Source organism: Acomys minous (genome assembly GCF_964271855.1).
Source record: "Acomys minous genome assembly, chromosome: 2".
Classification (NCBI taxonomy): Eukaryota; Metazoa; Chordata; class Mammalia; order Rodentia; family Muridae; genus Acomys; species Acomys minous.
In genome coordinates, this window is record NC_140484.1 from 72,202,825 (window position 1) to 72,228,133 (window position 25,309).

At 52.5% G+C, this 25,309-nt stretch overlaps 2 protein-coding genes across 3 annotated transcripts; one reads left to right on the plus strand and one right to left on the minus strand.

Moving 5' to 3' along the window:
* The first annotated feature begins 7,075 nt into the window (after positions 1 to 7,075).
* LOC311592126 (fertilization-influencing membrane protein) lies at positions 7,076 to 10,943 on the plus strand. Its single transcript, XM_084772120.1, has 5 exons — positions 7,076 to 7,285; positions 9,108 to 9,889; positions 10,371 to 10,529; positions 10,606 to 10,687; positions 10,777 to 10,943. The coding sequence occupies exons 2-5, from the start codon at positions 9,820 to 9,822 to the stop codon at positions 10,796 to 10,798; spliced, it is 333 nt and encodes a 110-aa protein (XP_084628246.1). The 5' UTR covers positions 7,076 to 7,285; positions 9,108 to 9,819; the 3' UTR covers positions 10,799 to 10,943.
* A 118-nt stretch (positions 10,944 to 11,061) lies between these two features.
* On the minus strand, positions 11,062 to 24,222 carry TLCD3B (TLC domain containing 3B). Of its 2 annotated transcripts, XM_084772119.1 has the most exons (6): positions 23,839 to 24,222; positions 22,323 to 22,453; positions 16,674 to 16,757; positions 13,725 to 13,959; positions 12,406 to 12,501; positions 11,062 to 12,068 (listed from the first exon to the last, which is right to left on the minus strand). In XM_084772119.1, exons 2-6 carry the CDS (start codon positions 22,445 to 22,447, stop codon positions 11,781 to 11,783), a joined length of 828 nt encoding a protein of 275 aa, XP_084628245.1. In that variant the 5' UTR covers positions 22,448 to 22,453; positions 23,839 to 24,222; the 3' UTR covers positions 11,062 to 11,780. The 2 variants fall into 2 exon arrangements, with proteins under 2 accessions (XP_084628245.1, XP_084628244.1); XM_084772118.1 differs by lacking the exons at positions 22,323 to 22,453; positions 23,839 to 24,222 and adding an exon at positions 17,605 to 17,966.
* Between the last annotated feature and the right edge of the window lie 1,087 nt (positions 24,223 to 25,309).

The window sequence follows — 25,309 nt, forward strand, 5'->3', positions numbered from 1 at the left end:
TGTATGTGTTTGTACTTTAAACCTTTTTGTTGTTGTTTTTGAGACAGGGTAGCCCTGGCTGTCCTGGACTCACTTTGTAGACCAGGCTGGCCTCGAACTCACAGCGATCTGCTTTCCTCTGCCTCCAGAGTGCTGGGATATAGGCATGCACCACTGTGCCTGACTTAAAACTTTTTTGAAAGTAAGAATAATATACAGTCAAATTACGTAACACAACACCTGACACCTATCAAGTGGACAAAATTCAAAGTATTGGCACACTTAACACACTAAATAAATTAGTGGTACCTCTGTTGCAGCCAGTCTGACACTGGATGCCAAGATCACAAATACACATGCTCTTTGACCCTGAAATTCCAGCTCTATGACTTTATCCTACAAATATTCCAAGAAGTATACAAAAGAAGCCAGGTGGCTCTCGCCTTTAATCCCAGCACTCGGGAGGCAGAGGCAGGTGGATCGCTGTGAGTTCAAGGCCAGCCTGGTCTACAGAGTGAGTCCAGGACAGCCAAGGCTACACAGAGAAACCCTGTCTCAAAAAAACCAAAAAACCCCCAAAAGAATAGAAGTTCAGCATTCTTACCTATGACTTTTTTTCCTTTTTTTTTTTTTTTTTTCAAGACAGGGTTTCTCTGTGTAGCCTTGACTGTCCTGGAACTCACTCAGTTCTACAGATGAGGCTGGCCTCGAAATGAGGTTGGCCTGCCTATGCCTCCCAAGTGCTGGGATTAAAAGTGTGTGCCACCACCATCTGACTTACCTACAACTTCTAAAAAGGAAAAAAATGAAATGTCCATGCAAAAGAGACTTGTTAAATCAGCTATGACATAATTTCCCATATCAAAATAGCATGCAGCCATGAAAAAGGATACATAGATACATAGATAGATAGATAGATAGATAGATAGATAGATTCTTCACAATGTCACTTTCACTTAAACCCAAGATGCAGAGCAGAGCATATGGAATGCTGCTATTTGAATGAGGGAAAGACCTTACATGTGCTTATTTGTGCATATATTATTTCCGGAAGACTACACAAGAAAATGGTAGCCATGGTGACCGCCTAAGAACGAGGTTGCTGTGGAGCAGGGAAGGGCAAGCATAGGAAAGACTTAGCCTCCGACATACAATTTTCTGTTTGTTTTTCTCTCTGAGGCAGGATTTCACTGTGTAGGCCTGGCTGGCCTGGAACTCACTAAGTAGACTAGGCCTCAGACATCTGCCTGCCTCTGCCTCCAGGCACTGGGATTAAAGGTGTGCGCCATCCAAATGCTTCTACACTGTGCCCCGCGCGTGTCACCCAAGAGCACATTAAAGTCATACACATTTTGAGGATGTGAGGTGACTTGGATGGTCATGACACTTGCCACACATACTTGAGTTTGCTTCCAGAAGCCCCCATGGTAGAAGGAAGAAGAGAATTCCTACAAGTTGTCCTCTGCCTTCTGCACGTGAGCTACGGCACATGTTGGTATACACACAAACAAACCAATAAATATCCAACAATTTTTATTGTTGTTGTTGTTGTTTTGTTTTTTGAGACAGGGTTTCTCTGTGTAGCCTTGGCTGTCCTGGACTCACTTTGTAGACCAGGCTGGCCTCGAACTCACAGCGATCCACCTACCTCTGCCTCCCAAGTGCTGGGATTAAAGGTGTGCACCACCATGCCCGGCATATTTGTCTGTTGGTGTGTTCACAGTCAGACTCAGGTCTTGTGCAGACAAAGCATGCATCCTTCATAGCTCTCCTGGGTAAGGAAGGAAGAAGCCAGGCCTGCCTGCTGGCACATGCCTGCAATCCCTGTACTTGAGAGACATAGGCAGGAAGTTTGCCCATGAGTTCCAGGCCAGGCTCTATGTAATGCGTTGCAGCCCAGCCAGCACTACAGAGCAAGGGTGCTGTTGGCCTGAACACAGGGGCCAGCATGAAAGGAGCAGTGTGACCAGTGAGTCCTCTATTTCTGCCTTCTCTTAGTGGACATCTTGGACTCATCCCAGCATGCCTTGCAAAGCCTCCTCCAAAGGCAGGAAGGAGCCCAGGAACATGACAGACAGTCATGGGCTTTACCAGTTCACAGTGGGAAAAGCTCTGTATCCAGCATACTTACGTCCCATTACCCCATCATTTCCTTTTTTTTTTTTTTTTTTTAACAGTCCTGGCTGTCCTAGACTTACTGTGTAGACCAGGCTGGCCTTGAACTCACAGAGATCCACCCGCTGCTGCCTCCCAAGTGCTGGGATTAAAGGTGTGCATCACCACCACCAGCCCCATCATGTCTTGAATACCTTCTATGCCTCCAACCTCAGCTTTCTGGGGAGATAGACACCCAAATGACTCCAACAAGTGACTTGGATGAAGGATGGCCCAGAGCCGGGGTGCCTCAGGCCTCCCCTCCTGCAGGAAATGTGTCAACTGGCAATTCCAAGATGAGTCATCAGCTGGATCTAGAATGGGGCAGGAGTGTCGTAGGTGAGATCTGGGAGCCTCTGGGAAGCAATTGGGACGTGGAGTAAGCCTTATGAATGAAGGGCACACCAGCAAGCGAGCCCCGCGCTTGGGAAGCGGAGGCAGGATCTCAAACTGTCTCAGAAAAAAAATTAATCACTTGAGGAAAACCTAGAATTTAAAGAGTGGTCTGAAACCAGAGTGGCTAAAAGCTTGGAGGAAACGGGAGAGGGTGAAGCGGGCGGTCAGGCTGGCTGTGAGCGGGCGGTCAGGCTGGCCACAGAGCTCTTATTCAGGAGGCTTCCTGTAGGGACGTTGGGTCTGACCGGTTCTTGCTAATGGCTGAGGCTGGGACTTTGGAGGTGGGAGTGAGTGTGGCTATCAATAGATCAGTTGAAAGACCTTGGTGGGAGGCAAGCCTAGAGAGGGAGGGAGGGAGGGAGGGAGGGAACCAAATTTGAGATGTCTGCCTTGCCTTGCCTTGCTCTCTCCTTCTCTCCCCCTCATCTTCGCCATCCCCCCCCCCCCCCCTTTGAGACAGGTTCTTGGTATACCTCCCAGGCCGATCTGGATCTGTGACTCCCAGCCTCGCCTGTGCTTGGATCGCAGCTGCGCGCCACCATCTAGACAGACTTGAGCTTTCTGTTGGAAATGGCAGATGTTCACTTGGGGTTTTTGACAGGTAAGAGGAAAGATCTGAGACGAGCCTCACGTTCCTGGTAGGACATCTAGAGAAATCGTGAAAGCATTTGTCGAGATGAGGAGGAGCAGGTTTGGAGTAAGAGAGCTGAGAGCTTTGTGGAGGATTGTACTCGGAGATGTTTTTGGCCTGGAGACATTAAGCAGGAAGTTGGGCATAGGAGTCTGGAGCTCTGAGGAGAGGTCTGGGCTAGAAATATACATTTGTGACTCACCAGCATATAGATGGTATTTAAAGCCATGAGAATAGATGAGATCACCTAGGGAGAAGGAATATATATATATATATATGAAAAGAGAAGGCCAAGACCAAGCTGGCAAGAAGAGTCTTGGAAACTGGTGAGGGTGGGTCTGTGTTGATGTGAGGGAGGAGGGGACCCTGCTGAGAGAGCAAAGAAAAAGGAAGTAACCCCACTGGTGGACTTCACCAAAGGAGGCGCTATGAGGAGAGTGGAGGAGACAAAGCCCCTCAGAAGAGGCTGAGGGAGTGCAGGCAGCAAGCGCAGACGCCTGACAGGTGTCTGTCTCTTCTAAACCGATATACATCTGTAAGCTTTCCCTCATGATTCCAGAAGCCATAAATTATCCATCCATCCATCCTTCCTTCCTTTCTTTATTTTCTTCCTTCCTTCCTTCCCTTCTTTCCTTCCCTCTTTCCTTCCCTTGCATGCCCTAGTGTGTGCCATGGGATGTAGAGGAATGTTAATTCAGAACATGGCTGTTTGGCAGGAGATCACATCCAAAGACTTTCTAGGTCTGTGTGATTGGGCTGGAATACAACACCCCTTTAATCCAGGAGACAGAGGAAAACAGATCTGAGTTCAAGGCCAGCCTGGTATAGAGCAAGTATCAGGTAAAGAAAAACTTAGATCCAGGCATAGTGGTACATGCCTTTAATCCCAAACAAAGGTAAAGTTTGCAGAAGGAAGCAGCCATCTTTGAAAGTGATGTCTAACTGAGTGGCAGAAAAGGTGACAAATCAGAGAAGATTTGACAGAATAGGATACGCCCAACTCTCACGAGAAGGGCGAGGAAAGGAAGTTACTTAAGGGGCAGCTTTACAGAGAGAAGAGACACATTTTACCAGGACAGGAATAGAGAGATGGGTTGAGGAGAGAGAGAGAGAGAGAGAGAGAGAGAGAGAGAGAGAGAGCACTCAGGTGAAGATGAAACAGGACAGAAAATTAATGAGAAGGAGCTAGGAGATTAGAGCAGATTGCTGAGTTAGAAGCCAAGAGAGCAATTCTGGGCCAAGAGAGAAGACAGATTAAATAAGTCAGCCTGAACAGCTGAGTTGAACCAGGCAGCCCCGAGCTCGGAAAGAACAAGTAAGGATGAGCTTATTAAGCAGAAAATCTCAGAGACTGAAAACATTCTAGGCCTAGGTTAGATTGTACAGAGGCTAGAAGTTTCCAGGACTAGGCCTAGGTTAGCAGAAGAAGACAGTAAGCCTCTGAGACAGCAACTGAGACAGGAGAATAAAAGTTCATTTTACTGGACTGGAGAGATGGCTCAGAGGTTAAGAGCGTTGGCTGCTCTTCCAGAGGTCATGATTTCAATTCCCGGCAACCACATGGTGGCTCACAACCATCTGTAATGTGATCTTCTGGCCTGTAGGTTTATGTGCATACAGAGCACTGTATACATAATAATAAATTAATTAATTTTTTAAAAAAGTTCACTTTACAATGGGATGCACCTGGAAGTCAAAAGACAGTCTGTGTACTCTCCTCGCCTTCTGCCTTGAGACAAAGACGTCCAAGGATCTTCCGTCTCTACCTCTCATCTCCAGCTAGGAGTTCTGGGATTACACATGTGTGAGTTCTGGGGGGTTTCTGTTTGTTTTGTTTTTTGAGGCAAGGCCTCACTATATAACTCTGTCCTGGAATTCACAGAGCTCTGCCTGCCTCTGCCTCCTGAGTACGGGGATTTTGTGCCATGGCACGCACCCCCACACCCAGTGGGTCTAAGTATTTAAACTCAGGTGCTCACCCATTTGCTGCAAATGCTCTGCCAAACTCCCTAGTTATACCCACACCCTGGAAACCATGTTCCAAACCTTAACCAGAGTCCAGTGCAGCGCACGGCAGGAACACTCTACAATTGCTGATGGTCAGACAAGTGGGAGAGCAAGAGGCCCAGAGGTCGGCTTGAGGGGAAAGGGTCTTGTCTGCCTTATGGTTGGCTGGTGGAATGTGAGTACGTCTTGTGGTTGGCTATTTTTCTGTGTATATCTGGGTGGGGTGTGCATACGTGTGGGGACAGGTGTGTAGAGGTTGCAGGTGTATCTCCTCGGGACTTTCCACTTTGGCATCTTGTTTGTCTGAGTACCTGAGCGTCTCAAAGAAGCCATGCCCAGGTGTGGGTGCCACCTTCTCGGAGGGTAGCCTCTGCCTGGTTTTGCTGAAGCTGGACGTCTCAGAGGTGTTTATTTCAGATGGGAGCTTGCTGTGTGTCCTTCCTGTCCTAGCCTCAGGAGCACTGGGATTGTGTGCTGCACGTCACCCTACCTACCTCTCTGGGTTTCTATTTAGAAAATAAAAGCTGCGCTAGCCCAGACCCGGAAACACAAACACGGCGTGGACTCATTTATACGTGGACATCGGATGTTAAGGAAAGGAGAATCATGCTATAGTCTACAAACCCGGAGAGGCTAAGTAACAAGGAGAGCTGAGACAGGGACCCGTGGCTCTCCCTGGGAAGGGAAAATAGAATGGATTTCCCAGGTGGATAGGGGGTGTGGAAGGACTGAAAGCTTTGTCACAGGTGAAAGCAGCCTTGGCGGGCTTTGCCCTTGGACACACCACAGCTACTCTGTGAGATTAATCTTGAGATAGACTGGGTGGAGCCATCCCGGGCCTGGAATTCAGGAAGCGGACCTGGGAACCTCACCTGGACTATTGTGTTTCTAATCGACCCTCAATGGGAGAGGAGATCCGCCCCTTGCACGTGACAGACAGGCAAGAGAGGATGAGAAAGAGAGAGTAACAGGTTCAGACCGGGCTTGAGTGCGCTTGGATCCACATGGATCCGGAAGAAGATCAGCGACTGTAGTGAAGTCTCCTGGCCATGGGGGATGCGGAGCCTGAACCAGCCACCCTCTGTAACCACGCAAGGCTCCGAGCAGCGGGACACCTGCCCTGCCACAAACCTTCCACCTACAATCCGCCCTGCCCGAGAGAGGTGCTGGGTCAGTGGTGGCACGGAACTTACAGGAGTGGCCGACCCAGGACTGCTGGTTCAACTTGTGACCCATGCCATGAGAAGGAGCCCATGCTCGACGTTGCCTGGATGACCAGGAACCAGAGGCTAGACAGCACAGAGACCCAGGACAGAACCAAACGCTGGAGGCCACGGGGCAGCGAAATGACTCCTAGCCGGGTGTGGTGGCGCACGCCTTTAATCCCAGCACTCGGGAGGCAGAGGCAGGCAGATCGCTGTGAGTTCGAGGCCAGCCTGGTCTACAAAGCGGGTCCAGGACAACCAAGGCTACACAGAGAAACCCTGTCTCGAAAAACCAAAAAAAAAAAAAAAGAAAAGAAAAGAAAAGAAAAAGAAATAAATGACTCCTAATGATATTCTTGCTGTCCTCATAGACGGTGTCTGTTACAATATACAGTTAGATCACACAGCACATCTGACATAGGGGAGCTTATTTGGGGAAGGGAAAAGGGGAGGAGTTAAGACCTCCAGGAGGAGGGGGACGGGGAGATGATTGGACATGTGGACAGGCAGGCAGACAGACAGACAGGGGCAGAGCCATGAGGGCAGAGAAAGAGGTCGAGAGAAAGAGAAAGCTGGCCAGAGGGTGGGCCCTTTTATCTGGCAGTGGCAGGTGACAACATAAGTAGTTGCCAGGACCCTGAAAGCAGGCTATCTGGATTGCCTGTGAGCTAACAGTGCTTGGCCAATTGTCATCAGAGCGGCGTCATCCAGCAACAGATGGGAGCAGATGCAGAGACCCACAGCCAAACACTAGGGGAAGCCAGGGGAACCCCGTAGACGATGGGGGAGGAAGAATTGTGTCGGAGCCAGAAGGGTCAAGGACACCATGACAACATGACCCACAGAATCAACTGAAGAGGGCTCACAGAGGCTCATAGTCAAGAGACAACCGTGGACCCTGTATGGGTCTGAGGTAGGGCCTCTGCATATACCATATGGTTGTGTAGCTTGGGGTTCTTATGGACGCGCAATCATGGGAGTGGTGTCTCGCAATCTTTTGTGCACTTGGAACCCTTTTCCTCTTACTGAGTTGCCTCATCCAGCCATGATATGAGGGCTTGTGGCCAGGCATACTGGATCTTGTTAGGCCGTGTTAGGTGGAGATTCCTGGGAGGTCTGCTCTTTTTGTTTGTTTATTTGTTTTGTTTTTTTGAGACAGGGTTTCTCTATGTAGCCTTGGCTGTCCTGGACTCACTTTGTAGACCAGGCTGGCCTCGAACTCACAGCGAGTTGTCTGCCTGCTTCAGCCTCCCCAGTGCTGGGATTAAAGGCATATGCCACTACACCCCTGGCCCTTTGTGTTTTTTTTTGTTTGTTTGTTTGTTTTTGGTTTTTCGAGACAGGGTTTCTCTATGTAGCCTTGGCCATCCTGGACTCACTTTGTAGACCAGGCTGGCCTCGAACTCACAGCGATCCGCCTGCCTCTGCCTCCCGAGTGCTGGGATTAAAGGCATGCGCCACCACGCCCAGCCCTTTGTTTGTTTTTTAATGTAGGTTTTGTTTTGTTTTTAAGATGTATTTATTAAGTACACTGTCTTGAATGCATGTACACCTGCATGCCAGAAGAGGACATCAGATCTCATTATAGATGGCTGTGAGCCACCATGTGGTTGCTGGGAATTGAACTCAGGACCTTTGGAGGAGCAGGCAGTGCTCTTAACCTCTGAACCATCTCTCCAGCCCCTTGTTTGTTTTTTAAAGGAAACAGAGGAAGAGTTGACCTGGGGGAGAGAGAGCGCGAGGGACTGGAAGGAGTAAAGGGAGGGAAAACTGCAGTAAGTAAGCAATGTAAGAGAGTAAAGCTGGGCAGTGGTGGCGCACGCCTTTAGTCCCAGCACTCCGGAGGCAGAGGCAGGCGGATCGCTGGGAGTTTGAGGCCAGCCTGGTACACAAATAGTCCAGGACAGCCAAGGCTACATAGAGAAGCCTTGTCTCAAAAAACAAAACAACAAAAAACAACCCGAGAGAGAGAGAGAGGAGAGAGTAAAAGTAAAAGAAGAAAGAGAAAGAAAAACAAAGTAACAAAGTTCAGGAGGAAGTCATGGAATGTTGTAGAACTACCTTCCATGCGTAGCTGTGGCACCCTTGAATTCTCAGTGTATGCGGGGGTGGGGCGGGATGTAGAGGTACAGGCCATTAACCCCAGCATTCTGGTCTAAATAGTGAGTTTCAGGACAGACTGCCTCAAGGGGAAGTGGGGGGCGGGGGTGGGGGGAGAAGGAGGGGAGGGGAGCAGAGAAGAGCTGATAGCGGCAAGGTTGTTTTGTGGCGAACAGGTGGGTTGGCGCGGGAGAGAGGATGCTGTAATAAGGAGCCGCCTTGTGGGCAAGTGGAGTAACAGGAACCGGAGGCTGTGAAACAAGCCCTGGCAGAGGCGCATTCAAGAAGACCCTGAAGTGTCCTTGGCCCCGGTGGGCTGGAATACATTTGTGATAGACAGGCCTAACTGCCAATCAGAAACGAGCTATCTCTCACACCTCGAGACACGGCCTCTGGAGTGCAGGTCGCACTTAGGAAGTGACACCAGGAGGACTGTGGGAACTAAAGGAAAGAGACGGGTGGGATGCGGGGCGGGGTGGGGGTGGTACGTACTCATGCCACCAAAGGGGAAACTGAGTCACGGTGAGCCGAGTAGACTAGGCTCTTTGAAAAGCCGAGAGACTAGCCATAAGCGGGTGGCGGGGGGTGGGGGGTGGAATTCCTCTAAGGACAAACTCCCCGCCTCCCCGCGACAGCCAGTCCCCAGCGGAGCCTGCCTGCCGCACCCGGTGTAACCGGCTGAGATGGTGGCACCGTCGGACCGACACTGCTGCCACCTGGTGGGAAAGACTGTTATTTCTCCTATTTCTCACCGTCCGCCTCCATCTCTGCGGAGCGCTAAGACCAAGCCTGGAGATAGAACGCAGACCCCTGAAACTGCGGACACAACGCAAAGCAGAGCCGCCACATAGAAAAATGCACGGCCTCAGGAAGTGTAGCGCTTCCGCGTTCCTCTTCTCCTTGCGGATTGGGCTTCCGCAAATTGCATGAGCCTGTCTGTGCACATTTCTTGGCATTTTTTAATAGGCACTCGATAAACTAGTTGTGGTTGAGCCAAAACACAAATGGAGATGTGCGGCCCACTTCACCTCCCAAATATAGCTGCCACACAAATGCATCGTCTCAGAGTCCCAGCTAAGTTCTGGGACCTGAATGGCCAGTTGATTGACTGACTGTGGTGATTCTGGGATAGAACCCAAGACCCTGTACGTGCTGAGGCAGCTCTACCCCTGGGCTACACCCCCAGGCACCACTGTTACTGTTATTGTCAGTGCGGGGCGTCTCTAAGGATCGGGCTCAATGGGCTTACTTGCATCAGGAGCCGGAATCATTCTACAGCCAGGGTACCGGAACGGCCCTGGCCTGTGACATCATAGAATCCCACTCACTCACAGTTGTGAAGGAGTTATGGAGTTGTGTCGGTGGCTGCCCATATGGGTGTGGATGTGTATGGCTGAGTTGGGGACCATAGACACAGGTGGGGAGCTGGGCTCAAGAGTAGTAGGAATAATGGGGAGTTAGCTTGGTTTAGGCCAAGCAGCCAGCCCAGCCCCAGGCCTTTCTCCCCTCCTCTTCCTCCCCTTCTCCTTTTTCTCTGTCTTTCCCCCCTCTTCTCCCTCCCTCCCACCTCGTGTTGTTTTATTGCTTGGAGGCAGAGCTTCATCCTGTAGTCCAAGCTCACTATACAGACAAAGCTGGCGTCAAGCTTGCAGCAATCTTTCTGCCTTTGCTTCCCAACGATAGGACCAGAGCTGTGAGCCAAGACCCTTGGCCAGCCTTTCTCTTTTCGTTCTGTGATCTGTGCCCCTTTCCTAGCCATCTCGGATAAGGCGAGCTTTTGATGAGAGTTCATCCAGCCCCAGGGAACAAAGCAAGCAGGGCCCCGAGTTTTCCTGGCCTCTTCAGTGGACGCCAAGGGGCCTGTGGGCTCTTCTCACAGAGTCTGCTTTGGTTCCTAGCACCCAGAGGGGATGACAGCCAAGCCTCGGGACTAAGAACCAGCTCCCAGCTGTTGGTAGACAGACCTGATTTCTTTGATTACCCAGACTCAGACCAAGCTAGCATTCTTGCTATGGCCCAGTTTATTGGAGAGAAGCCGGTGACCTTTGTTAAGACAGGTATGACTCAGCTTTGATGGAGGGGCCTCCTTCTCGGGCAGGGTCTGGAACAGCGCTGCTTTCTAATGTCTCGCAGGTTCTGGGTTCTTCCAGCACATCCTGGCGGGTGCGTTGGTGGTGGCGTTCTTCTTCCTGCTTTTCCAGTTCTTTGTGCACACGTGAGTGCTGTCCCCAGGCCTGCCTTGTCCCTTCCAGAGGACCCAGTCTCCTTTGTGCCCCTCCTCACTTGATCTGCACACTCCCACAGGAGCTTCCAGAAAGGGGCCTAAGGAGCTGGACAGTAGCCCTGGACCCAGCTGTGTGCCACACATCTACCCAGCCTTCTACTGAGAAATAAAGGCTGTGTCTCCTTCCTTGTCCGCCCGTGCAGTGCCTCTCCCTGCGGCCATCCGCACTCGCCCTTCCTCCCAGGATCATCTTCGAGGCCATTCATGCTGCCCCGTCCCCTTCTCCTCCTCCCTCCCTTACCACTCAGTCGTCCTCTTCATCCGCCCTTCCCAGACAACAAAAAAACTGGACTCGAGGACCTTGCTGGCGTTCAGGAAGATCGTCTTTATTAGCGGTCTGTAAAAGCACCTCCCGGGGTCTGTGGCCCCAGACCGGAGGAAGCCGCGAGAGGCCTGTAGCACCAGGGACAAGCCGGGGCCGGGGCCGAGGGCTAAATGTGCCCCTGACAGAAGGGACTGGCCTGGTGCCTGCCCCCAGAGCTGCTCAGCGCTGGGAAGGTTGTAGGGGAGCAATCGCCTCCCTCTCCTCACCCCGACAAATTAATTTGATATGGGTGATTAAATAAATAAGGTCCCTCAGATTGGTTCCCACAGGAAGAAACTGTGGGGGTCACCTGCCCTTTCAGGGGGGTCCACATGGGGTGAGTTGGGATATCTTCTCTCTGCTGGGTGATGGGGAGCAGAGAGGGATTTGCAGCAGCAGGGCTGGGATGTCCTTGGCAGCAGGGGGGCCACCCCCATGTCCCTTGACTCCTTGGTCCCACTGAGCCTCCCCGCACTTCTCCCTTTCTGTTTCGTTTCATCTTGTTAGCACAGACGCAAGAAGAGGCCTTCATCCGGTCCCCTCTCTTCCTGCCTGCCAATCTGACCTCAGCTCCCGAGAGCCTATCTGAGTCCATCTGTCTTGGGGCTGCCAAAGCAAGGGACTCCTGGCTTTCACCCCCGACCCATTGGCCCCAAAGCCCTGTCTCCACAGGGGCTGGGAAGGGGGTTTCCAGGCGCCCCCCACCCCCCCCCCCCCGCCTCAATCCTGGGTCTGACAAGGAGAGGGTGGTGGGGAACCTCGGGGTCGGAAGAGGCGGCAGGCCCCGCGGCAAATGAGGAAGAACCAGTAGAGCTGGGGTGCGAGGAGCAGCGCGGCGCCCAGGTTGACGTGTGCTGGGATGGCCAGGGGCACGGAGAGCAGGGACAGGCCGGCGTGGCGCCCGTAGGCCCAGTACAGGTAGGGGAAGAGCAGCACCCGGCAGCACAGGAAGCTAATCAGCATCAGGGCCCCGTTCACCTTGTGCAGCAACGTGTGCTGCTGCTTGTACTGTGGACGGAGCATCAGCATCGTGGCAGGGCGGGGAGAGGCAGCGCCTGCGGCTTCCCACAGCTGCCTCCCCTCCACCCTCGCCGACGGCTCTTCCCACAGCTGTGACTGCACTTGGCCAGTGTTCTTGTTCTTATCCTTGCTTTTTGAGACAGTTTCACTATGTAGGCCAGGCTAGTCTCAAATGTCATGATTTTCCTGCCTCGGTCTCCCCAAAGCTAATGTTATAGGCACAGATCACCATAGTGCTGAAAGGTTGTATGGTCTTTAAGAAATCTCCCCCCCACCCCCAGTCCCCGGAGCTGTCCACCCCACATGCCCCTCAAAGCACGCTCACCTGGATGAGGATCTTGCCCAGGCAGACGAAGGGTGTGCTGACCTCAGCCATCAACATGCAGCCTAGAAAGAAATCTCCCTTGCCCTGTCTCCACACCTGGGGGGGAAAGGCAAGCGTCTGAGGAACTGTGTCCCCATCACCTTCAGGGATGCTTGGAACTCTCCGCCCCCCTCTCCCCCTCTCTCTCCCTCTCTCCCTCTATGTGTGTTTGTGTGTGCATACACACGCGGGGTACACATGTATGCACGTGTGTATGGCTAGAGGTCAATTTCCTCAGTTGCTCTCAATTGTATTTTTTGAGGCACGGTCCCTCACTGAACCTGGAGCTCACGTATTGGCTGCACTGCCTGCCAGTAAGCCCCGGGGATTCTCCTGTTTTCGAATCCCCGGAGCTGGGGTTTCCCCTGAGCTGGGCCTATATACACACACCAGCATTTCAATCAGTCCTTTTCAAGAAGACATGGGTCCCTATGCTTACATGGCAGTCTCGTACTCACTGAGCCATCTCCCAGCCCTGTTCCCAACCCCCACCCTTCCCCCTGCCCCCAAGGTTTCTCTATTTAGCCAGAGATTGTCATGGAACTCACTCTGTAGACCAGGCTGGTCTCGAACTCAGAGATCCACCTGCTTCTGGCTCCTGAGAGCTGAGATTTAAGGTGTGGGCCACCACTGGGCTGTTTTGTTTTGTTTTGTTTTAAAGAGTCTCAGGTACCCCAGGATGGCTTCAAACCCACTATGTAGCAGAAGATGACTTTATCTTCTTGCTTCCACTCTTAATTTATTTTATTTTTTGTTTTCCCTAGACAGGTTTTCTCTGTGTAGCTTTAGCTGTCTTGAACTCACTTTGTAGACCAGGCTGGCCTCGAACTCACAGAAATCCACCTGCCTCTGCCTCCCGAGTGCTGGGATTAAAGGCGTGCACCACCACCTCCCGGCTTGCTTCCACTATTAAGTGCTAGGATTACAAATGTCTTACCACGCTAGCCTTACGAAGTGCTGGGACTTATACCCAGGCCTTCACACAATGCTACAGAAACACTCTGCCAGCTGAAATTCATCCTCAGCCCAGAGACACTTGGTCCTGGAGTCTGAGCACTCGGGACACTGCCTCTTTTCTCCTGCCTACATCCACAGGAGGAGGACAGGCCCACATACACGTAGCCGTCGCTTTAAGGCATCCCAGATTCTCAAGACTCAAGAGGCCCCACCCCAAGTCCAGCCACATGGGCCCTGCATGCTGCATTGCTGGCATGCTTTTGGGGAGAAACAGCTGTCCACCCCCATCCTCAACTCCCCTGACCGCAGAAGGGAGGACTCACCACTGAGAGCGGGAAGCACACCAGCACCATGGCGGCGTGGTGGAGCACCATGAGGAACTCCTTGTGCAGGTAGCCACGTACCACGGCCCAGGTGCTGCCCAGTGCTCTGGGCGTCCCGTCTTCTCCTCCATGTCCTTTAACCTGGTGCTTGTGCCAGTGGCAGAGGAACATGGCATAAATGTCATAGATGAAGTAGGGAACTGCAAACTGCGTGTAGGCCGAGGACAGCCAGTGCCTGTGGGGAGCGGGGAGAGGAGGCGGGTGGGCAGGGCTCAGGTGAGCAGCCCCCAGCGCAGGATGTACAACACGAGTGAGCTAGGTCCCAAGGGGGCTCTCACAACAACTCTTGAGTCTTGAGTTACAGACACTGGTGGTGTGTGAAAAAAAAAAAACGCCCCACGCCGGGCGGTGGTGGCGCACGCCTTTAATCCCAGCACTCGGGAGGCAGAAGCAGGTGGATCGCTGTGAGTTCGAGGCCAGCCTGGTCTACAAAGCGAGTCCAGGACAGCCAAGGCTACACAGAGAAACCCTGTCTCGAAAAAAACAAACAAACAAAACCAAAAAACAAAAAACAAAAAAACGCCCCAAGGCCAGGCAGCCTCACAGACCTCAGGACCCACCACGTCTCTGTCTTTGTCCTCCATGTACCCTTTGGGACAGGAGACAGGAGAACTGCAGATTGTGGGCAATCAAGGACATGAGCTAGGGCGAGGTACAAAGATTCCCCCAGTTCGGAACAAATGAGGAACTTCCAAGTATTGCAGAGAGGGCCTGTGGCCGAGCACCAGCAGCTACAACGGCTTACCACATGTCAAACGCTATGCTGGTACTTCAACCTTTACACAGCAGCAACGTGTTCACATCTCATGAAACCCTGTGCCATGGAAAGGCTAAGTAATGTGGCCAAGGAATAACCACAGGAGTCCTTGACATCAGCCCGCTGCCTCAGAAGGTTCGGGAGCTGGAGCCAATCCCCAGTGCGGCAGAGGGGCTGTCACTATGGCTTGCCTTTGCTCCAAGGTGGCCAAGTCTATTGTTAGTTCAGGTATGGCCAGCAGTAAAGAGAAAATGCCGAGCAAGGATGCCAAGAACAGAGAGAGTTCTACAGACTTTGGAGTAAACAAATACGGGAAACACAAGGATTTGCTGTGCTGTGCTTTTTTTTTTTTTTTTTGAGTCAGCACAGAGGCTTTCTCAAGTCCAGGAATCCTCAGACAGGCCTGAGGTGGGGGTAGGAGACAGAAAGGGCCAGAAGGAACAGAACAAAAGCCAAAAAGCCAACCCAGCTAGCCACCATACACCAAGTGTGGGTGCTGGGGAGGGGAGGCGGGAAGAGCACAAAGATAGCAGCAGCACCCCTGTAATCCCAGCACTCGAGGGGCAGAGGCAGGTGGATTACTGTGAGTTCAAGGCCAGCCTGGTCTACAAAGCGAGTCCAGGACAGCCAGGGCTACACAGAGAAACCCTGTCTGTCTTAAAAACCCAAACCAAACCAAACCAAAGATAGGAGCAGCTTACCCAGATAGACTGGCCTGAAAAGGGAGAAACAGCCCATGTTGCAGTGATGTAGGGGGGAGTGGTCAGGAGTCAGAGAGAGGAGGTAAGGGAGAGGCCACAGAGACAGCTCAGAGCCTGCCTAGGGATGTGATGACGGATGGAAGCCATAGGACTGTGGAATGTGGGGGCACCAGAAGGGACTCAGGCCCTGGGTGACAAGTGAGGCGAGGCGTTAGATTCCATCTCTACACTCTCAGCAATTAGGTGCTCAGAGGTAAGAACAGCTGCTGCCCCGGATTAGCCCTGATCCCCCACCTACCTAAGGATTAAAGGACAAACAAGGCCAAGATTGGACGTGGGGGGTGGGAACGCAGGAGCCAAAGGTGACCTCCAGGTAAGAACAGGCGAGGAGGACACGGCCGGGCACCCAGGCTCCTCTTCTCTTGGAGACTCTGGCTGGGGAAGGGGTTGGGGGAGGGCAAGGGGGAAGTCAAGTCATGGAGAAGGGTCCTAAGAGTTAAGCCTCTGCACCATGGAGCCACAAACTGTTCTAGGCACTTAACATGCTCAAGTCGCCCCTTGCAGAAACCCTTCTGGGGGAGGGATGTGACCTCACTCTAGATCCCAGGAGGAGAGAGCTCACCCCTGGGGAAGGAAGAGACAGACACCAGAAGGTGGACAGACACCAGGGTCACCCAGACAATGTCCCCTGAGGCTCAAAGGACAGCACAGAAGGGCAGTAGATATGGAAGCTATAAGTCAAGAAAGGACACCCTGGGCACATAGCAAACTGGCAGAGGCCGGTGGTTAGCCAGGGTTAAAAAAAAAAAAAAGGCAGATCAGCACCAAAAAGGGCAGATCAGCACCATGGACAGGGCCAGTGTTTCCCTTGTCTGTCATCCTGCCCCACCTCTCAGACCTGGGCCTTTTTTTTTTGGCAAGCACCAAACACTGCAGTAGCTGCCAGTGCCAAATTTTGGCCTCTTCACCCCCCCAACCCCCACTGCCCGAGCCTTAGTGGCCTTGTTCGGGTCATCTCTTTCTCTTCTCCCCGGGACACGAGTTGAGGCTAGACATACGGGTTCCAGAAGGGCTTGAGACCTGAGCCAGGCATGGTGAGGAGACACTCAGCTAAGGTACTGGATAGAATCAGAGTATAGCGGAGGGATGCAAGAGTTGGAAAAGGCACAGTTGACATCCAGAGCCTGTGACAAGAGGCCAGGGAGCCGACCAGGAAGTGCGTTGAGGACTTTTTCTTCTCTACCCTTGCTCCCTTGCTTCTGACCTCTAAGACAGGGCAGGATAAACTTATCCTGGCATTGAGTTGCAGCAAATCACATGAACTTTTTTTGGGAGGGGAGGGGCCAGTTCAGGGACCACTACAGATCTGTGGGATCCCAGGTCCCACACATGCACTGCTAGGGCCTGGGCAGGGATGGTCATCTTACTTACTGGTCATCGATGATGTGCTTGCAGGAGGTGGAGACTATGTAGCCAGCCGTGGAGGCCATGATGGCTTGGACAGAGGACACCAGCCTAGTGAGACGGAGCAAAGAGCGAAAATAATATGGGTGCCTCCGTGTCTTCCTCTTACCAGTCACCGTGCTTTAGAGAGTGGAGCGTGGACTTCTCGGGGCTGTTCCTTGTCAGCCTCCTCCCACGCCAGGCTTTCCCACCATCACTTTCAACGAAGCCATGTTTAGCTGGGATCCATTAGTTCCCGCCTCTCCTAGCCTTCTTCATTCCTAGTTTGTGGTAGTTGGGTCTTCCTCCCCACCCCACCCCCCCTCCCCCAGGACACCAAGGCAGTCATCCTGAGGTAAGCCAGTGCTGGGACTGGCTGGCAGTGAGGTCTTTCTCTTGGGGGGTTGGAGTCCCTTGAGGCCAAGGGAGTCCTGCATTCCTTGGACACCTGGTCACCACGCAGCTCATGCCTACAGTTGCTGACCCCCCCCCCCAGTGACCCCCAAGCTCCCCCAGCTACTTTCCCACAAATCCCTAGTTGTTCCTCTTCCTGGGAGCCCTAGTCTAGGGATGTACAAGTTTCTACTACTCTCTGCCTTGACCCCCAAACACTCGCCCTGAGAAACATGGTCTTGCCCCTTGGCTCGCTCCCCGCTGTCTTGTGGGACTGTTTAGTCATAGGCTGGCCTGCTTTAGAGGATGTGGGGGTGACAGGGGAAAGCAAGAACAATCAAGCTGAAGAGTAGACCAGATGGCTGGTCTTCAGGGAGGTCTCCAGGGAAGGTGAGGTCCGAGGACGGAGGAAGCTTGGCTGTAAACCTACCCACCGACACAGAGCCCAGGGAGGGGATGGGGGGTCCCTCCCCACGAAGCCTGTTGGGGAGAGAGGGGCTGAACTCAGGGAAGGCATGCCATTTACCTGGCGGAGACAATGACTGCGTCGGCCTCCTCCCAGCGCAGCTGGGGCAGCCTCTGGAGCGTGTTCTTGGATAGGAGGAAGAGTCCGGGGAACACCACCCCCCCAGCCACCATTGGGGTAAGCATGGTGACTTGGACCCAGCAGGGAGACCGGAGGGTCCAGAAAGGACAGGAGGACCAAACTGAGGCAGTTAGAGGTAGAGGAGGGAGGGAGAAAGAGGGAGGGGGAGGCACAAAGGGGCCAGGGCGGGGACAGTATGGGACAAGGGGGCCAGTTCAGGGCACGGGAGAAAGGGACTTCAATGAGACTAGGGACACGGGAAGAAAGAGCTAGCTAGGCAGAGTAGAGGGAGGGGGTGGGAGGACGCCGGTGAGAGGGATGGGAAGAAACGACCGCGGGAGGACTTGATGAGAGGACCAAGAGGGAGAGGGGACAGGAGGAGGAGGAGGAGGAGGAGGAGGAGGATGCAGCTGGGGGAGGGGAGGGAGAGCCGCGGCAGGTGGGGGGGCTTACGTGGAGAGAGGCTGGGAGGGCCCAAGGAGGCGGGGTGGGGGGACGGTGGTGCCAGCCCTGAAAAAAGGGAGGGAGGAAAGAACCCAGCCAAGCGGAGGAGCAACTGGGCAAGCGGTCACCAGTCAACGCCGCTCTCCCGCCACCACAGGCTACCACCACCACCTCCTGCCGCCGCCACAGCCCTGCTGCCCTGTGCTGCAGACACGGCACATGGCATTATAGAATTGGTGCCCAGCCCCCTGCCCCCTCTGTGAGGAGGGGGAGGGGGAGGGCGGGGAGAGGGGGAGGGAAATGGTGGCACCGACCAGACACCAGGAAACCGGACCTGCAGCAGCGTTGTCTCCCGTGCAGCAGCTCTGAGCCACAGCAGCGGCTGCGACAGAGATGGGAAAGAGGGAGGGGGAGGTCCTTAAAGAGACAGGAGCTGCAGTGCAGGGGGCTGCTGGGGACAGGGACTAGGGAAGGGAGCGCTCTGCTCTTGGGGAAGAAGGTAGCCTTGGGTTCCTTCAGCTGGCAAGGGGTACTGAGCCGTTTCCGTCAGCAATTTGAAAATGTCTAGCATTTCCTTTGTCAACGCTTATACATATAAACGTGTGTCCCTCGGTGGCCTGTAGGGATCTCAGCTTAGGGGTGGCTCACTCCAGCCAAGATTCCCTGGGGAAGGCAGACTGAGTAGGTGGTTTCTTGCTTTCCCAGAAGGGAACACTGAAGACACGGAGAGGAACACAATCACCTCGCAATGTCCTTCAGACCCAGAGGTGCTCACACTCCCCCCCCCCCCCCACACACACACCGTAGACGCTAACAACCCTAACACCGCCCAGGCACCTAGCATGCACTCCACCTCACACTGCCTGGTATCCTTGCCTCACTATTGAGACAGGATCGGGAATCTGTGCTCATTCACTGCTTAGGGGTCAGGAAATGGTCCTGAGGTGTGAACCAAGATCCCCAGGGTCAGAAAGAGAAGAGATGGCAGGACCAGAGGTAAGTGGTGACAGGGGGCTCACTATCGGAACCCTTCCAGCATGGGTTAAAGGAAACACTGGGCATGGTGGCTCATCAACACTCGACACTCAGTTGGGGGGGGGAAGAGGGGGGAAACTGAAGCAAGCGGATCACTCAGGGAAGCCAGCTTGGGCTACAGAGGAAGTGCCAGCATTGGAGAGAGGGGAAAAAGAATGGACTTGAGGAGAAAAGGGGACTGCCTTGAAAAGCCACGCAGAGCCATGGAAGCCCCCTCCCTCAGGCTTCATGGCCTCCCGCAGCCCTATTTCTCCTGTTGCCTTGGCTCCTTTTCCTCAGCCACTCCTCAGAACAGTCGTGCTTATGAGTGAGGAGAGCCTGGGGGGTCGGCTGATACAGCCCCTCGTTAAATCCAAGGAGAAGCACAGCCAGGGTAACTTAGGCCTAGCCCACAGCAGCTCGCACCCTTCCACGGCCTCCTAGAGGACTGCCTTCCCCAAACCCATCTGGTGTTCAGACTTGAATACCGTGGGGGCCTGACACCTAACTGTAATTTGGGTTCCCCCCCCCCCCCCCCCGCCCCGCTGGCCCCGAGTTAAGCCTCAAAAATCTACTGACAACTGACCTTTCGAGCCCACAGCCTACTCCCTCTCCCTAAGGGAAGGGGCAGATTTGCTATTTTGTGCTTCCCTCTCGTGGCAGTCTGTGGGAATGGCCGGGGGGGAAGTCTTGGCACTGGCAGGAATTGGGGTTAGTGTTAGAGATCATTGTAAACCTGGATAACTCATCTAAGGAGACTCGCCCACACGCCCAGGTCTTACTACAGTCTGGGCACAGAACTAGGAGATTTGTGTCAATGTTCCTTTGATCTTCTAGGATTGGAGAAGGAGAAACCAAGGCTTACAAATTGAAAGAAAGAAAGAAAGAAAGAAAGAAAGAAAGAAAGAAAGAAAGAAGAAAGAAAAGGGGCTGGAGAGATGGCTCAGCAGTTAAGAGCACTATCTGCTCTTCCTAGAGGTCCTGAGTTCAATTCCCAGCAACCACGTGGTGGCTCATAACCATCTATAATGTGATCTGATGCCCTCTTCTGATGTGCCGGTGTCCATGTAGATACATAATAAATAAATAAATAAATCTTTAAAAAAACACACACACACAAAATCTTGTCAAGATAACAGGTGTATACTTTAGTAATGTGGGATTTTGAGCTTGTGTTTGCTTCACTCCTGGAAAAGCCATAGGCAGTGGTTCACAGGAGGTAGAGACAGGCAGATCCCTGGGAGTTCTAGGGCAATCTGATCTATACAGCAGATTCCCAGCAAAATCCCAGGTCAGCCTGAGCTGCTAGTATGAGGGACAGGCCATAATCCCAGTAGGCTGAGGTGGGAGGTTCACCAAGAGTAACAAGATAAAAACAAAAAAAAACCTGGAGCTAGAGAGATGGCTCAGAGGTTAAAAGCACTGGCTGCTCTTCCAAAGGTCCTGAGTTCAATTCCCAGCAACCACATGGCGACTCGCAAGCATCTATAATGAGATCTGGTGTCCTGGTGTGCAGGTGTACAGGCAATACACAACATTGCATACATAATAACCAAACAAATAAATAAATAACAAAAACAAAACCTGAAAAAGTTACAAGATAAACTGAGCTACAGAGTGACCCCCTACCTCCAAAAAAACCAAAACAATAAAAAACAAACAAACAAACAAAAAACCTGAAAGCAAACAAAAAGTGCAAAAGGCATTAAGTTGGGATGATGAGCTGGTATCCAAACTCCTTGGTGGCGGACCACAGACCTGGTCAAGGGACCGGGAGCTAACTGTGGGTGGTGTAGATTAGAGCAGAGTGACATGGGGGGGGGGGGGGGGAATGGGGGGAATGCGGGGAAATCGGGGGGGGGGGGTGTGGGGGGGGGGGAAGGAGGGGAGGGACACTGTGGGCTTTGTGCTTCTGATTTCTCTGCTAGGGATTTACCCAGACACCTTGGCAGACCCTGCCTTTGGGAGTTGGAGATACAGCCTGGAGGTGATCTAGCATTTCAGAGCCCCAGACCCAGCATTGAAAAGAAGGAAAGAGCCAGGCGTGGTGGCGCACGCCTTTAATCCCAGCCCGCGGGAGGCAGAGGCAGGCGGATCGCTGTGAGTTCAAGGCCAGCCTGGTCTACAAAGTTAGTCCAGGACAGCTAAGACTACACAGAGAGACCCTGTCTCAAAAAACCAAAAACCAAACCAAAACAACAACAACAACAACAACAACAACAAACAAACAAAACAAAACAGAAAAGAAGGAAAGAGAAACAAAGAAACCCCCAAGCACTGTTTTCCCACACAGTCCCTGTCCCAGCATCTCTCCCTTTTATATTAACAGCCTGAGGGCCTGGCCCAGCCCACAAACGTGATTTCCCAGCGTGGTGTTGCCAGCAGAAGATAGGATCTCCTTAAGACCTAGTTTGGATTATCAGTTAAAAAGTAGCCAGTTTCGGGCAGCCCAGTGAGATGACTCAGCAAATAAAGGTGCTTGTGGCCAAGCCTGATGACTTCCGAGATAGAGAACCTTCCTCCATGGAACCAACTCCCACAGATTGCCCTCTGCCCTCCACAGGCGAGCCAGGGCACGTCCACTCCCTCCAATCAAATGTAACGTAAACAATTCTAGAACATAAAAGCTATTGGCCGGTTTCACATAAACGCTCAATTGCTAGCACTTGGGAGACCAAGACAGGCAAATCCATGGTCTGACACCGAGTTGGGTCACAAAGTAAAGCTATACCTCAGGGGGAAGAGTTGGGGGTGCAGGTGGGTGACTGAGTGCTTGCCTGGCTCACACGGCTTTTACATGCTGGTTTGCATGCTGGTTCCTTGCCACCTGGAGGGAGCCAGGCATCATCTCCTCCCACTGAGTGTCATGTAAATCCTGCCCTATACCTCCGCAGAGCCCACAGCCCGTAGACACCCACCAGCTCAGTGATCCTCATGGGTCTCCAAAAAGAAATTATTATCAGACCCATTTCCAAGTGAGGGACCTGAACCTCAGAGAGAGAGAGAGAGAGTGACTTGCAAGAGATCCCTTTAACGGGGCCCCATCCCCCACTCTCCTGGGTCCTCCTCCTCCTCCTCCTCCTCCTCCTCCTCCTCCTCCTCCTCCTCCTCCTCGGAGTCCACTCCAGCTCCTCTTGAGATGCTGCATCAGCTCCACCAGCTCTGGCCCTAGGAAAGATGCTCCACCCTTCCCATCTTACTTGGACGCCACCAAAACAGCCTCTTTCCTCTCCATCCGCAAGCTGGTTTGGTGCTGCAGCCCCCAGCAGAGGACAGCAAAGCACAGTGGGAAGAATCCACAGCCCAGCAGGAAGAGCAGGGCCATGCCTGTCTGCAGGAGAGAAACGCAGCCATGAAAACAATGCTCTTCAGACACCCCACCCCTGCCCCAGGAATCATCACTGCAAAGCCACAGTGGCCTTTGAGACCCACTCCTCTGTAGTCCCTGTCAGTTGCCAGGCATGCCTGAAGTCTAATCTTTCAGATCACTTCTTGTTTGGCCTAAGACAAAGGGCTTTTGCCATGTCTGCCAGGCTGGCTTTGAACTCCTGATCACCCTGTCTTAGCTACTAAGATCTGAGAGTGCAGACCTGTGCTACCACGCCTGGCCTTCATTGTACTTTCCCACCATTTCTCCAAGGCAACTGGACATGTTGTTTGCTTTGTCTGTGTGTCTGTGTTCCCTTGAGATATGGCCTCGTGTAGCCCAGGCTAGCCCTGAAACTGCTCTGTAGCCCAAGGCTGGTCTTGAACTCCTTGTATTCTGTATTGATCTCCTCCATGCTGGGGTTCCAGGGTGCGTATCACCACACACCATCTCACTACGGAGCTGGCCCACACTCCCAGAACTTATATATCTTTTCAGGGTAGCACAGAGCAGTGACCCCAGGATTCTGGAGGCTGAGGAAAAAGGATCATAAGTTGGTGCACACCATGGGCAAGCCTCTGCCTCAAAACTAACAAAAACAGAGGCCTGGGAAGATGACTCAGTGACTGACAGCCCTGACCTCTCTTGCAGAGGATCCAGGTTTGATTCCCAGCACCCATACGGTGGTGGCCCACAAAGCATCTGTAACTTCAATTCCAAGGGACTTTATGCTCTGTTCTGGCCTCCTTGGCACAGCTTGTACATGTAAGGAAAACACGCATGCGTGCACACACACACACAAACACACACACACTTTTTTTTTTTTTGAGACAGAGTCTGTGTAGTTTGGCTGTCCTGGAACTTGCTATATAGACAAAGTTGTCCTGAAAATTTCAGAGATCCACCTGCCTCTGCCTCCTAGTGCTGGGATTAAAGGGGTGCAGCACCATGACTGGCTAATAAATCTTTTAAAAAGTGAGGGCTGGCATGGTGGCGCAGGCCTTTAATCCCAGTACTCGGGAGGCAGAGGCAGGTGGATCGCTGTGAGTTCGAGGCCAGCCTGGTCTACAAAGTGAGTCCAGGACAGCCAAGGCTACACAGAGAAACCCTGTCTCAAAAGGGGGGGGGGGTGAGGGCTGTAGTGCAGGGTTTGGGCACTTGTGTGTGTGTGGGGGGGCCTCTGGGTTCAATCCTTAGGACACACGAAGAGAGAGAAACGGGGTGGGAGGTTGGGGGGGTGGGAAAGGGGTGAGAACTGGGGGAAAGAAAAGAACACCTCCGCACCCAACTTTTTTCCCTTCACCCTACTGATGTCCACGCTCTGGCTCTACCTGACCGCAGATACACACCCAGTTCCGTGTCGTTTCTCTCAGACTTGTCACAGGCCTCCCTTCTCTGGGACAAAGGTGGGAGGGCAAGGGAGAGGCTGATGTTTCCCCTCAGCAACCAAGCTTGCAAGGAGGGAGGGGGGGGGTGTTCAGATTGTCAAAATACTTGAAATTTTAAAACATTAAAAGAAAGGAACTTTAAGTGATTATTATCCCATTAAAAGAAAACAGAAACCCTGGAGTGCATATTTTTTATGTATTATTTTTTTGCCCGAAAAAGCCTCGCCTCCCATCCACTCCACGGAGGAGTCGGGGAGGCCCAGGAGCGGTGGAGGGAATTGGAGCCTGCCATCCTGCGGTCTTTTGGCTTTTAAGGGACCTTCGCACCAGAGGAAAAAGGTGGCAAACTGCAAGGGTGCGAGACTGCTCCATGAGGCAGTTGGGCAGGCGGGAATATCAGCGTCCCATTGGTGGACTGATGAGATTATACCGTCCTCCCATTGGCCAGTCCCCTGACACGCGCCCTATCGTGTGTTTGTGTTCTCGAGGAAAGGGATGAGGGGGTCTAATGCCTTTAGTAAAATTGACCAATTAGAATTTGTTGATGACTTGATGGACAGCTTCATTTTAGGGGTGGAGCTGAAAATGAAAGCAAGGGCAGAGATGGGTCCCGGTACGTTACTGCACTCAAGGCTGCAGCACATAAGAAAGTTGACAGTTTCAAGGTTGGGAGGATCTGCATCTCAAAATCAGATTCTACAGCTGATCAGAAAAACATGTAGCCTGGAGGGGTGGTGTGGCCCGTGTCTCAGACAGACATGGAAAAACAGCCCACCTACTCAAGATCTTTTTTTTTTTTTTTTTTTTTTTTTTTTTTTTTGGTTTTTCAAGACAGGGTTTCTCTGTGTAGTCTTGGCTGTCCTAGACTCGCTTTGTAGTCCAGGCTGGCCTCGAACTCACAGCGATCCGCCTGCCTCTGCCTCCTGAGTGCTGGGATTAAAGGCGTGTGCCACCACGCCCGGCTTCTTCTTCTTCTTTTTTTTTTTTTTTCTGTCACGGACTAATATAGCCCAGGTTGGCCTCAAACTCACTATGTAGCTAAGTGTGACCTTAAACTTCTGAGGCTCTTGCTTCCCTCTCTCAAGTGCTAGGATTACAAAAGGACATTACCATATCAGGTGGCTCAATGGTAGAGCCCTTCCTAGCATTCACAAGGCCCTGTGTTCTCTCCTCAGCACCCACCAAAGGAGGAAACCGACAAATAAAACACGTACATGTGCCTGGAGGTCCAGAACGTGGAGAGCTGAAACAGAGATCACAAATTCTAGGCTAGCCTGCGCTACACAGGAATCCTGCCTCTAAAACATCAAACCAAACCAACCAGGGACGGGCATGCCTGTGCAGAAGCAGCACACAGTTCTTAAGGAGCTGAGAGGAGGCTTGGTTGTTTGTGGGGTTTTGTAATCGTTCAGCCCCAGGGATTGAACCCGTG